At 49.1% G+C, this 13,949-nt stretch overlaps 1 protein-coding gene across 1 annotated transcript; it reads left to right on the top strand.

Annotated features, from left to right (window-relative positions):
- Positions 1 to 3,300: 3,300 nt before the first annotated feature.
- On the top strand, positions 3,301 to 12,481 carry FGF16 (fibroblast growth factor 16). Its single transcript, XM_024575003.3, has 3 exons — positions 3,301 to 3,827; positions 9,692 to 9,795; positions 11,485 to 12,481. The coding sequence occupies exons 1-3, from the start codon at positions 3,554 to 3,556 to the stop codon at positions 11,728 to 11,730; spliced, it is 624 nt and encodes a 207-aa protein (XP_024430771.2). The 5' UTR covers positions 3,301 to 3,553; the 3' UTR covers positions 11,731 to 12,481.
- Positions 12,482 to 13,949: the final 1,468 nt, after the last annotated feature.

Raw genomic sequence — 13,949 nt, 5'->3', positions numbered from 1 at the left:
CCTTTTTTTAAAAAAAATATTTATTTATTTATTTTTAGAGATAGGGGAAGGGAAGGGGAAAGAGAGGGAGAGAAACATCCATGTGTGGTTGCCTCTAGCGTCTCCCCCCACTGGGGCCCACCCTGCAACCCAGGCCTGTGCCCTGACTGGGAATCAAACCAACAACTGTTTGGTTCACAGACCGGTGCTCAATCCACTGAGCCACACCAGCCAGGGACAACTGTCCTTTTTCTAAAGGCATGTTGGTTTTCCATGTGCTGTTCACAGAAGTTGGTTTCTTTTTCACATCAGGCCTGTGAGGTATTGGGAAAGGAGGACAGAATCTCGGATGCGTTGTGGAATCACTTTTGAACGGTGACTTCATTTTGTCCTCACAATACCTCTGTAAAGGGGTTCAGTTACCCCTTCACTGTACAAATGACATCCTGAATCCAGTGAGGGTTACTTCTTTTTCCTATACCTTTCTCTCATCCCATATATCCAGCGCGACCCTGGTCTGAGATTTTGTCCTGTTGAGGATTTTCTGTAAACCAAAGTATTCTGAAATCTCATGACCCTAAACAAGTGGATCTTTGCATAATCCCAAGGCCTATAAATTGAGAGTAGTTTGCCCCATTGGATCTTACATCAAATTATTCCTCTGCTCCTTACTAACGATATGATTCTGTGCTAATCACTTAATGTCACCTCTACAGGAGGTGGTAATGGCACCTCCTGCTGCACAGGGTTGTGAAAATTACATAACTTCCATGGAAGTGCTCAGTCATTGGGACACTTCACGGAAACGATATTTAAAACAGAATCATCAGCTTAATCTGAAAAGAGCCCCAGAGGAGCAAAGGAACATTTGTACCTCTGACCTTTGATCGTGTAGGCCTCCCAGTCTGCGACTGTGGTTGGTGACTTTGGGAATGTTGGGGGACAAAGAATGCGGAAGGTCCCTGAAGTGACTGTTCAGGAAATCATCGATGCATTATTTATATCATCAGAGACACAGCTAAATTCTTTACATCACATACTTCTCAAAGTAGTTTTATCTACAGTATTTTACTTACCATTCATGAAACACCCTCTCCCCGCCCCCCCCCCCCCCCGCAAGAACTAGTCTTTACCAATTAAAATTGTTCCACTTGCTTTGTTACTATTTTCCCCTTCCTGGAAGTGGCCCACCTGGATTTGCAAAATCCTTCTCATCTTCCCTTCAATACCTCTCCTCTACAAATGCCACCTTGGTCCAGAACATAGCCCTGAACCCTCGGTCAGCCTTCTCTCTGCTTTATGAATCCACACAGCCCTGTACATCTTCTACAGCCCTGTATTCTAGTCACTTATATACTGGTCTTAACCTCTGTCCCTCCTTCCCCGCCTTCTCACTGAATCCACAAAATCTTCCAGGGGAAGAACAGAGAAGGAAGGGATGGTTTCTCAGTTGTTTTATGTCAGCCCCATTCTTAAAGTTTTTATTATGGAAAATTTCATGTGTGTATATTCATACAGAGAGTAGAAGAAATATAAAATGAACACCCATGTACCCATCACCTGGCTTCAACAACGAGGAACACAGGAACAATACTGTTACCTCTTGCCTTCTCACTCTCGGTTATTTTAAAGCAAATCGCAGAGAGACTGATATTTCATCCATAATATTCCCGTATAGATGCCTTCTTTTGCATTTCTGTGTCCCCTGCAGTTTGAAGAGCATTTACATCTGTGCTCCCTACCACTGGGAGCCTATCAAAAGATGATTTCTGAGCATCTACTATGTGCCAGACCTTATGCCTGGCTCTGCAGGCTCTGGCTGAGCTAGGGAGACACACTAGAACCAAGACACGATGTTCCGAACCAAGACACGATGTTCCGAACCAAGACACGATGTTCCGAACCAAGAATTGCCACGGTACGAGAGAGAAAGCACAGGGTGCACGCAGGAGCTCAGCACCAGGACCTCAAATTGTACTAAATGAATTGAGCTGTATCTGTTTTCTCCCCTAATGGAGACCCTGAGTTCGGAGTCGCCGTGAGTCACGGATTCTCCAGCAGGAGGCGCTGCAAAGGCGGGGCGGGGGGATGCTGGCTCTGTTGCTCCTCCTGCCGGAGAGGTAGAAGTCGACCAGAGCCCGCTGTGGGTGCAACCTACAGGCGACAACGCAGTTTAGTAGGCGAGCGGGACGCTGAGAACCAGGGCCTGAGAGGGGTCCCAGGGTTCAGGTGCCGGGCAGGGACGCGGAGGGGGGTGTGGGTCAGGTCGGGCACCTGCTCTCAGTTCTTCTGCACGCTGCCCGTTGCCCGTTGCCCTGAGTGCCGCCAGCTCCTGTCCCAACTGCCGCTCTTCCTGATAGAATATCTCGGAGCAGGGCACGGAACAGAGCGAGGAAACACCTGTTTCCAACAAGAAAAGGGGTGGGGGGAAACCCCTACCAGGCTTCCAATAGCCCCTCATCGAGTCTGCTCTCCAGAGCCTTGTAAAAGCGCGCCCAGAAAGCCAGTAGAGATCATTTTTCAAAAAGATCGCTTTCTATTTCTTACTACCCCCTCCTTCTCCTAAGCTGTAACGTCCCTTAAAAAAAAAATGTCTTCTTTCCTCCGTGGGGTTTCCCGCTCCTCCCAGACCCCTTAAGGCCCCGCCTTGATGCCTGCAGGGACCGCCGCCACCCCCAATCCCAAATTTCGCAACAGCATTCGCTTCCGGATTCTTCACTTCCTCAGCCCCCTGCTGACCTACAGGTGGGGAGTGGGACTGGGGAGGGGGGAACAGAACAAAGAAACCAAGGAGCCCCTGTCCCAGGCCAGGCACCCCTTCTGCAGCCTCCGACCAGCCAGGGAACAAGAGGGGCTCAGGAAAGGGGGAACGCCCCGGTCCCAGCCTCAGGACACTTTCCCAAGGCTAGCAGCCCGAGGACGCGTGGGAGGTGGGGACTGCCCCCGTGCAGCAGACACAACTCCACGCAATAGGCCTGAGTGGCCGTGGGCGCCAGCAGCCTCAACGCACTGGGCTCCGTTATTTCATCAGCAGTTTCAGAAAAACCTGCCAAAAGCAGTTATGCCTCACTGCAATGTGTAGCTTTTTCCTGCCATTTTTTCATAATAAAAGAGGGAGTGAAGCTCGCTCGTTCTCTTCCCCCCTCCACCCCCCTCTCCCAAAAAGAGCCAAATGGATACGAGAAGGGAGGAAAAAAAAAAGAACCCACACACCAATCTCCGAGGGGATGCCAGTGAGGTGTGGCTTGTATTTAAATATCCAATATGTCAATGTAAGGGGAGTGGGTACGTATATAAAGTGCCGTTTGCATCCGATACCTCGACGAAGCCAGCTATGAGAGGCCTGGGGAGATGGATGCGGAGGGAGAGCGGCACTTTGACTGAGAGCAAGGTCAGAAGCGCGCTGCCCCACGCTCCCCGCCGCTGAGAAGTTCCTTGGACGCGAACAGACGTCGACTGCGGCTCTGCAGAGCGCGGAGCAGCGAGCGAGTGAGCGCCGGCGAATCGCCCACGCCCGCTGCGGGGAGAGGCTGTTCGCGCACCTCCTACCCGGCTCGGCCCCACGCACCCCGCCATGGCGGAGGTGGGGGGGGTCTTCGCCTCCTTGGACTGGGATCTGCACGGTTTTTCCTCGTCTCTGGGGAATGTGCCCTTAGCTGACTCCCCGGGTTTCCTGAACGAGCGCCTGGGCCAGATCGAGGGAAAGCTGCAGCGCGGCTCGCCCACAGACTTCGCCCACCTGAAGGGGATCCTGCGGCGCCGCCAGCTGTACTGCCGCACCGGCTTCCACCTGGAGATCTTCCCCAACGGCACGGTGCACGGCACCCGTCACGACCACAGCCGCTTCGGTGAGGACGCGGCCGGGAGGGACGGGAGGCGAGTGGACAGACGGCGCGCTGGGGAGCTGACGGCTCTGAGCTCAGGCTTGGGGCGCCGCGGACCGCCCCCAGCTCAGTGCCGTCGAGGCGGAAGGCCGCCAGGGACTCGGGGCTGGCGGGACGCAACCCTGCGGACTTGAGCCACCAGGCGTCAGGGCGCCTGGCACCCTGACACGATCGGGAGGGGACGGGGATGCGGGTGCCTTGAGGTGCGGCCTCTCCTTTCTCCACTCCACCCTCCTCCGTCTTTCCCCGGTGCGAGGGGATCGTTCTGAGACTTGGACGCTTTGCTTCAGATGGAAGCAGGTGAAGCTGGGAGAGGAGTAGGAGCACCCGCCTAAGAAGTCAGGGACTGCCGCAGCTGCAGCGTGGCGCTGAGCCTCGAGGGAAGGGCTGTTGCGGGCGATGGCCTGGACCAGCAGCTTTCCTGGGCTATGGACGTGGGGGGCGGGCGGCCCACATCCAAGTCACTTTTGGCCCGCACCTGCCGCCTCTGGGTTGTTCTGCCCGGGGTGGGGCCAATCCAAGCAGCAGCAAGGCCTGAGCTGGGTATTGGAGAAGCTAGGAAAGCCTTCCGGTGTGCACTGTGGAAAGGCACAAGCCCTGGGGTAGATTTTGCCCAGAGCTACCTGTGGACTCCTTGCCTCAGGGAGGAAACAGCCGTGGGCCCACTCTCAGCCACAGAAACAGGTGCCTCCTGGGCTCAGGACAGGAAATGTCCAACCTCCATCCAGGATTTTGTCTGTGCCCACCCCCAGCAATTCCGCAGATTGTTCAAAGGGCAAACTGCTTGTCTCACATACACAACACAATTAATACAAACCTAGATCTGAGATAGAGATCATTAGCTTTCTAAGCAAACGTGTTCACTCCTCCATAATTTGGCCATATTTAATGTTCATTTGCTATTCTCTACCAAGCCATTGTTCAGGTGCTGTGACAGCAACCCTTCCTCCGGCCCTCTAGCCCCCAGTGTCCCTACCTCCTCCCAAGGATCCTGTGGCCCAAGGACACCTTCTATCCCTAAACCCATAAGAGGTTTTGCCTACCTCCAGATAGGAGAAGTTCCCTTCTTTTGCCCACCCTCCTTCACTCCCCACAAACCTCCCCATCCTGCTGTTCCCTGCGCCCTGTGAGAGCTGCATCTGGAGCACACAGTAAAGAGGGGGGTGCACAGAGGCCAAGTCTAACAAACAACTTAGGGCCAGGGCTGGTGCTCCTTGCTGGGAGCAAGCAGGAACCCTAATGAGGTCTATGTCATCTTGGAAAAATGCACTCACAGAGCCGGAGTGCAGTAGGTGGTGTGTGGGGTGGGGGTAACGGAGGGGTGCAGGTGTCTGTATAAACTCGCAGCATGTCCTCAAAAGGGCGATAAGGTGGCGTGGAGGGAAAGGCAGTGTTAACTTGGCTCCCTTTCCTTCCATCGCTTATGACCTTGCAGTCCCCTTTTGTTCCTCTTCCCAGGTAATGGGACTCCCACCCTGGCCTCAGAGCCCCCCAGAGTCTCCCAAAAATTGCCGAAAAATATTGGAGGAGCTCATTCCTCATATACAAAAGCGAAATCATGAAATGATGGGCGGGGGCAGCAGAGGTGGAGAAACGAGGAGCTTGGCTCCCAGCAGCTACAAGTGGTTTGTCTGACTCTGTGCCTAAGCTGAGCCCAATAACCTACAAGGTCAACATAAATCAGTAATAGGCTCTTGGGATAAGTGGTCTTTAATTACATCCCTAAGGACACATCTCGATTTCTTTTCATCTCTCGGGCCTGCTAAGGGTGTTAAGTTTAAGGAGAAACCAAAGGAAATAAAACTGGCAGGAAGAAGGGATGTTTTCACTGCTGCTTAACTGACTGCTTCATTTTGGGTTTTGAGTTAAAAAAAAAAAAAAAAACCAACCCTGCCCGAGACCACCTCTGCATCACCTTTTCCCTTTCCTCCTTCCTGGGCTTCCTGGCACTTCCGTAAAGGAGATGATAACTGGTCAAAGCTGTCTCTTTGTAACCTCCCCTGCCAACTTTCAAACACAATTTTTACTCTTTCTCAGCCTAGCTTTTGGCAAAGAAAGAGGTGGCGTTTGCGTTTGCTAACTCCTCCCTCCACATTTGAGTTAATCAGCCAGGGTATTCAATAAATCGAAACTTTAACATTCCATAAGTGCTTTAGCAGTCAACATTCCAGCAGGGTAAAGTAGGCCAGACTTAAGATATAAAATATTATAGATTTCTGCTTGGGGGGAGGAGGTAGTCTCCAAAGGCCATGTAAAGTAAATAGCTATTTGTTGTAATTGGAGAGCAGGGCCCCCAAGGATTACCCTGGAATCCATGTGTTCAGAACGAGTCGGGCTGAGACCAAGAGCAGCCCCGACTCCAAATAATAACCTGTTGGCACAGCCTATCCTCCCCCCTCCCCGCCCCCAAACCCCCATTCTGCAATCAGTAGCCAGGAGTGTTCCAGTCTCCCCCTGGCTGGTGGCATTTACGGGAGGTTCACAGGGACCCTGACATTCTGAGGGGCACCTGTGGACTGGCATGGTAGGGCTTGGGAGCCAGACCGGAGGAGAGGCCTCCCGCCAGGTGGGATGGAGCAAGCTCCTGCAGCTGCTTTGGGTTTTGAGCGATCTGGTTCTTATTTGGCAGGATGCCAGGGCAGCACTGTCTTAGCCATGAAGGTCTGAAAGGATGGCTGAGGGAGCTCAGGCAAGTTATGGAGCCAGATTAAATGACACATTAGCCAGTCTTCTGGCTAGGTTCTGAAGCAGTGGGACCCGGGAATTGTCAAGCAAAGTCCAGAGCTGAGGTGGGCAGGTCAAGATGTGGCAGAGCAGAGCTTTGTGTGGGGGGTGGTGAGAGGACCGAGGACAAACTCTGTCTACTTAATACTTTGCCTCCGCACTTTGCTGTTAACACCCCTCTCCAGCTGTAGCTGGGAAAATGAGAAAATGGCTTGTTTTCTCTCTCCCTTCATGCTGGCTGGGATTCAGGAGAAGGTTTAGGAATATCTGTTCCATCATCATGTGCCACTGGGTTCCCACAGTTTGAATCCAGCTAATAGGAAAGTTGGCAGAGGAAAATGATGCCCAAAGACAGCTGGGCAGGGATGATCCCAGCTGTTGGAGACCCCTGTTACTGGACACAACCCAAGTGACTTCCGGTATGATCTGTCCTTTGGCATCATGTTAACAGAGATTTGGAGAAAAACTGTGGTGACTCAAATGGCCACACCTCTTGGGTTTCATGATTTGTTCTCACACCAGGTCTTGGGTGGTGAGATCACAAGCTGACCTCGGCTGCTTAATGAGCTCAGGGTGGTTAGAGACATGAGGTTCTCAGGGAATGAGGGAAGTACGACTTGAAGCTCAGAAGTAATCTGCCTGAGCGGAGCAAAGGACTGAAGGCCCCAGTGGGTTGGTATCCCTCAAAGCTTAGCGCCCAGAACTGAATCATGACCTGGTTTCTCCTTCCTTGCCACACTGGCTGTTCTTTCAATCTATTCCCTTTTCTGTAGCCTTCTCCAAACCCAGTAGAACTAAAACCAATCCTATCAGTGGGGCCCAACTAAGGCGGAGCAGAGTGGGGCAGTCCCCTCCCTTATGCCAGCTACGAGACCAGGATCAGTACAGCCCAAAATCACATTAGCTTTTTTCCCTTTTTCCTATGTTTTACACTAGCTTTTTAATCATTTTATTTTGACATGACTAGTTTTACATTAGCTCCATAATAACCTCCTGAATCACCACGTTCAGTCCAATCCCCTAAGCTGCTGTTGCGCATGTTTTGCTAAAGCCACATCTCCCCATTGCCAAGATGGGCAGACTGGCATTTGAACAAAATGCATGAAAACAGAAAAGAACAGTACATGTTTTTAAGGAAATGTACACGGTTGCCTGAAATGGGGAGCGCGATGGGGGCAGAGTGTGGACATAAAAAGAAAGAAATGGATAAATGAAAAGCCCCTGCACAGACCAATCAATGATGGTAATAGGCGCAAAACAGAGCAGTGTGATTTGCTCAACTGTCTGCACTTGAGGCTTACCCTCCCCCCACAAAACCCCAGACACAAAACATCTCGGGTAATTGGTCTGGGGACCAAAGTGCAGGACTTTACATTTTATTCTAATTAAAGCTTATTTTGTTTGAGTCAGCCCATTTTTCCATTCTCTTGAAACCTCTTTGGATTTTGTTTGTGTCACCTTCTCAGCCGTATGTCTTCTGGAACGAGGGTAAGCAGTCCCTCTACGTCCTCTTACAAGTCATTTATTAAAATGTTAAACAGGGCGGCACCCAAATGAGAATGTCACACAGTACATCTAAAGGGTTTGGCCCTTTAAATCAGTATCTGCTTAACTGTTACTTGGCACCGAGTATTTTCCCTCCCCCCACTACCGTCTTCTGTCAACCTCTTTTCTCAGAACTCCTTTGTACTGTAACAAGCAGACTGAGAATAAAGTTTGGAGGACTTCAGTGCTGGAGGCCAAAGCCTACATTGTGAGTGTTCTGCACAGTGGCAGCCAAAGAACTTGACGTTCTTCAAATGGGCCATGGAAACATGCGCCCTAGAGCTGCCGCACCAGAACATCCGCCCGCGTCACTGAGGCTCTTCGGACTTCCCACTGGAGTTTTGAACCTGATTTCAACATTAGCCACTTGCACGTTATAGTGATTTTGAGGAAATCAGTCTCTTTCTATGTAGATTACATAGAATATTATTACCCTTAAGAATTGCATTTTTTGGATAAGAAAGACAGCCGGATACGAGCTTACGTCATACCTTTGGTTGCCCCTGGGAGTCGATCGTATCAAGTTTGGGTCTGTACACTGAAAAGCACGGTCAGAGACAGGAACGCCTCAGAGAAAGCTAGTTGCCCATCATATGTGCATCCATATAATAGACGTGGTATCTTAGGAAGAAGTATAAAGTCTTCAGTGTCACCAGCATTTCAGTTTTTGGTCTTTTTTCCCTCTTAGTGGTTTTCCTTTTTCCTCTTACTGCTTCTCAGTAAATGAAGAAGGTCTGAAATCCTCACCTCTAACCTTGTCAGTCAGAGGGACATTCTGAATGTCTTCCCTTTCCCCTTAAAACTGCAACATCTAACATCAGTACCAAGTCTGATACTACCTGCCAACTCTTTGCCATGGATAAACTTGAAACGCTCAAGAGAGAAGGGGAGAATGACATGCTTGTCAGCCCGGGGCTGCAGTGGCTGAGAGCACTTTTCAGAGAAAGCTCTTACCAGGCCAAGTTTTGCGTCCTGCCTATGGTAGGAGAAACAAACTTCATGAGTGGCCTGTGTGGCCTTTGTTAGAGGCAGCTACGGGCAGTTGACAGCCTCATGTGGCTTTAAGGACATGGGAGCTAAGAGGGTGCAAAACAAGTTCAGCCTAGAGGACAGCGAGGTAATGCTGTGTGCTGGAGGGAGGAGGGAAGGGACTTCGGGAAGAGACAGAAACCTGGCTATATTCTCCCATTTACGAAGCTGCCCTCCCATTTCTTGAAATGGTGGTATTTAACAGTCATAGTGGCTTATCATTAGGATCTTTTGTAGCCAAAGCCTTCTCCTGGTTTGATCTCTTCCTCATAATATGCCTAAGGGTGTCGAGCAGAGGCAGAGATGGGTTTTCCCCATTTCGTGTATGGAAAACTGAGGTCCAGAGAGACTCAGTGTCTTCTCTGTGGTTCCATTCTTGCTGCAAAAGATGGTTTAATCAGGTCATTCACGAAAGGCACCCAGGGCTGGCCTCCAGTTGTGGGTAAATGACTGGTAGCTCATATTACATGCACAGCTTCTTCTTAGCTTGATGTTAGTAATGGAAATGGCACTCACTTTTTTGGCTCTAGGCATCCTGGAGTTTATCAGCCTGGCCGTGGGGCTGATCAGCATCCGTGGAGTGGACTCTGGCCTATACTTAGGAATGAATGAGCGAGGAGAGCTCTACGGGTCGGTAAGTTGAAGGTTTTCTTTTCATCAGTGACTATTAGCACCAGCGTTGGGACAATGTAAGGCAAAAGTATAAGACTTTTATCTGGCGCTTGAAGGTACTTTTGTCAATGGTAAAAAGTTAGCGTCTTCTAGTCACGTGTGGCTACCTGGAACTTGTTGCATAACACTTTCACTCATTCAGCCTCCATCAAAACATAAGCTTTAGCGTGGCTGGTGTAGCTCAGTGGATTGAGCACTAGACTGTGAAGCAAGGGGTTGCTGGTTCGATTCCCAGTCAGGACACATGCCTGGGTTGCAGGCCAGGTCCCCAGTGTGGAGTGCACGAGAGGCAACCACACATTGTTGTTTCTCTCCCTCTCTTTCTTTCTCCCTTTCCCCTCTCTAAAAATAAATAAACAAAATCTTTTTTAAAAAATATAAGCTTTACTGCAGCATACTGCTTTCGCCTTTTCCATTCAAGGGCCAGCTGGTATGATGATAATAGTAAGCCATGCTCGTTTGTTAGATGGTAAGGGTTTGGGGCATTCACCTTCCTGAGGAGCACATCTGAATTTTAGTGCGTGCCCACAGGATCAGCAGACTGGCCAGCACAAAAACAGGTGATGGAAGAGCTGGCCTTCAGATTGAGGCTTCTGAGATGAACAACACAGTCCCTGATTTCCAATTGCTTCTGCTGAGTCCCAAAGGCCAAGTGAAACAAACAAATGAAGGGTGAGGGTTCCAGGGTGACAGCCCTCAGTATCCAGCTAGGCTTGGGTTGGCTGCAGTGCATGTTCTCTATTCTGGAAGCTAGCCAGGAGCTGGGGACCAGGCAGTGACTTTGCTGAACTTAACCCCTTCCAGGGATCCCAAATCGTGGCATTGACTTTTGAGTCACATAGCATGCTTTCTGGCTGCCTGCACCCCTTGAAATCAGAGCACATTTTTCCCTGACACCTAAGCGATAGGCCTGTCCCCAGCACTCAGTATCGGCAACCCCAGCAAGTACTATGGCGGCTGGTTCAAGTGTGAGAAGGGACAGAGGCAAGAGACCCAGGAGCTGCTAGCTTGAAGTAGCCAGATTGGAGGAGCTGTGCAAGGAGATCTTTTCTAAGCTTTCCAACTGATAGGCCTGAGACCCTTCATCAGGAGAGATCACAGCTCACCTCCCGTGGGACTTTATATAGATCCAAGGCCTTTGCCTATCAGTTGACATGGTTGACTGGAATCTCTATGGACTTGAACATCCTTAGCCCTAAGCAGGCAGAAAACTCAGGGGTGCCAGTGGGGCTCTGGGCAGCCATAGCAGAAATCTTCAGGCTCAGAAAAATCTGGAGCTCTGTTGTAGAATTGTATCCCTGAAACCTGTATAATTTTCCTAACCAATTCACCCCAATAAATTCAATAAAAAATGTTTAAAAACAAAAAATCTCAGGCTGAAGGGGCCAGGTGAGGCCTTCTCCTCCAGTGCCCTGCCTTCAGGAAAGATCTCACGTAAAACATTTTTGTGTGGCTCATGAAAGAGGCTGCAGGTGATACAGACAGGACTGTTTGGTGCTATTTGGAAAGAAGATACCTCAATAATACCAGGAGACAGGACTGAAATTTTCTAATATCAATGTGCTATTGCTATTTCAGGGTTGTCCACCAGCGTGCTGGGATGGGAGAAATAGTCATATAATGGGCTCTGCTTTGTTTTGTTTCCTCACAGAAGAAACTCACGCGTGAATGTGTTTTCCGGGAACAGTTTGAAGAAAACTGGTACAACACCTATGCCTCCACCTTGTACAAACACTCGGACTCGGAGAGACAGTATTACGTGGCCCTGAATAAAGACGGCTCACCCCGGGAGGGATACAGGACTAAACGACACCAGAAATTCACTCACTTTTTACCCAGGCCAGTAGATCCTTCTAAGTTACCCTCCATGTCCAGAGACCTCTTCCGCTATAGGTAACGGACCCTAGTGTGACCTCTGTAATCCGTGTACTCTGGGGCCACAGTTGTGTCTGCAAGCACTATATTCATAGCTTTTCAGTCCTCTTTCCTATCAATTTAGATAGCAGAGAAGCACTTGCTGTTCAACTCAACCCAGCTGTTCCCTTGTTGTTCAAAGTGTATATCAAGGTTGGGTTATTTTGGGGAGGGATGGGGGGGAGGGGTGGGCTAGAGGGAATCTTGTATATACTCTTTTCTTTACTCATGTTCTTTCCCCTGAGGTGGCAAGAGAAAGAACGGGGGCCCCTGCCAGGGGCCAGGGGTGTCCTGCCCCACAATCTACCCAAATACCTTGACAATAGGTAAATGAAAGACCAAAATATCTGCCACAGATGCTACTACAGAGCTTTGGAAAAGTCTCATGCAGAAAATCCTCAGGGCTACAGCCCTGCTGCAAGCCCTGCCTGCATGGGCTCTGCAGGTTTCTCATCTGTCCTGACATGCGGTTTTCCTGCCATTGGAAGTGGGAGATGGGGTAGGTTGCAAGAAAATGCTATTAAAATGTAAGCATGGATACTGTGCATAAGGACAAACTATTTATGAAATGTATATGCTATTTATTTTATATATTTATTTATTTCAGAATAATTTTATTTTTAATGAGAGATGCTATGACTGGATTTTCATCAGAAAGAATAAGGTCCTACTGAAATGGGATAAATGAGTTATTAAAGGCTTTTATTGGCAATAAAATTGTCTTTATATTGTAACCGCTGTCGAATTGTATTGATTTGTAGTTTTAATAGGATTAGTTGGTTAGCTTCTTTTTCTCCAACTCCTTAGAATCTGATGTTAGCATCACACTACCTAGGCTCTCGATGACCCATCCTTCATGGAATTAGCATGAACTAGGGGACCTATAGGAAGTCCTTGCTGATTCCATGACATTAAACTTAGTGGTGAGCCAACACTTCAGGAAAGCCTGGATCAACAGCTCTTTTGGAAGCTCCCATGTGAACTGAGGACTGGGTGTAGGGAAAGCCTCCTTTGGGATTTGTTTAGGTCCCAAAGTCCAGAGGTCAGAAACCCTAATGGGGGGCTTCTTACTTTATTTATTTTTACAAAAGAAAGTTGATTTACAAAGTTATAGAGGTAGTAGAAGTGAGCCAGCTGGGCTGTATGGGCTCAGGAAACAAGTTACAGAAGCAAAAGAAGGGCCCTTGGAGCTTTGCAAACACAAGAGCAAGGATAGCATGCCTTGGGGAGGAGAAGGGTGGAAGGGGAAGGAAGGGAGCCGGAGTTTGCCTCAGTGCTCCTCCCACGGCTTCTTACTTTAGATATGAAGATGAAGGGATTCAAAATAAAGCCAATCCACAGGGAGACTGGTTTTTTTGAACCAGTCAACTTACCTTGCGGAGGTGTTCTCCCACTCCCTCTCCAACCCCAACCCCCATCCCTTGTGGGTGCTTTTCCTATAGAATTCTTGAAAGCTGTTAACACATTTCCCTAAAGCACCAGTTCTCTTGTATATAATCTCTTGACCAGCAGCATCTGGGAACTTGTTAGAAATGCAAATTATCAGGCCCTACCCTAGAAACTGCCAAATCAAAAACTCAGGACAGAATGGGGGAAGTCCAGCAATTTGTATGTTAACCAGCCTCCCACAGGATTCCTGTGCATGTTAAAGTTTGAAGCCTACCTGCTATAAAGAAATAGCTTTCAAAAACAATTATTTGTGCAGCTGAATTGCTTATAAATAATGCTTTAGGATAATTTCAGTCCATAAAAAAAAGTAGAGTAGCTCTAGGTAAATGCGGAGGGCGGTTTAAAATCCCTGGCATCTTCACTGATATTTACTGAAGCAGGAGCATATGGTTAGTAGCATTTCCAAACTGAATACTGTCGGGAAACAACCAAAGCAATCAAAGTCTCATTGAGCACTCAGGCACCAGGAAGGGCTGGTAGGAAACAGTTTATGCTTTAAAATAGTTCCTCCTGCCGTGGCTGGTGTGGCTTGGTGGTTGAGTGCTGGCCTGTGAACCAAAGGGTCAGCAGTTCAATTCCTAGTCAGGGCACATGCCTGGGTTGTGGGCCAGGTTAGGTCTCTAGTGGGGGTGTGCAAGAGGCAACCACACATTGATGTTTCTCTCCCTCTCTCTCTCTCTCCCTCCCTTCCCCTCTCTAATAATAAATAAAATCTTTAAAAAAAGATAGTTCCTCCTGGTGTTCCTCCAGCAC

This window comes from Desmodus rotundus, chromosome X (assembly GCF_022682495.2).
Source record: "Desmodus rotundus isolate HL8 chromosome X, HLdesRot8A.1, whole genome shotgun sequence".
Lineage (NCBI taxonomy): Eukaryota > Metazoa > Chordata > Mammalia > Chiroptera > Phyllostomidae > Desmodus > Desmodus rotundus.
Note: the sequence above shows the minus strand (reverse complement) of the source record. Positions and strands in the feature narration are given on the sequence as shown.

Excerpts from the sequence above, each read along its gene's own strand:
- FGF16 (XM_024575003.3), top strand. The coding sequence starts at position 3,554 with ATGGCGGAGGTGGGGGGGGTCTTCGCCTCCTTGGACTGGGATCTGCAC. Across the intron at positions 3,828-9,691 it reads TCACGACCACAGCCGCTTCG|GCATCCTGGAGTTTATCAGC; the intron begins GTGAGGACGCGG and ends TTTTGGCTCTAG. Across the intron at positions 9,796-11,484 it reads GAGGAGAGCTCTACGGGTCG|AAGAAACTCACGCGTGAATG; the intron begins GTAAGTTGAAGG and ends GTTTCCTCACAG.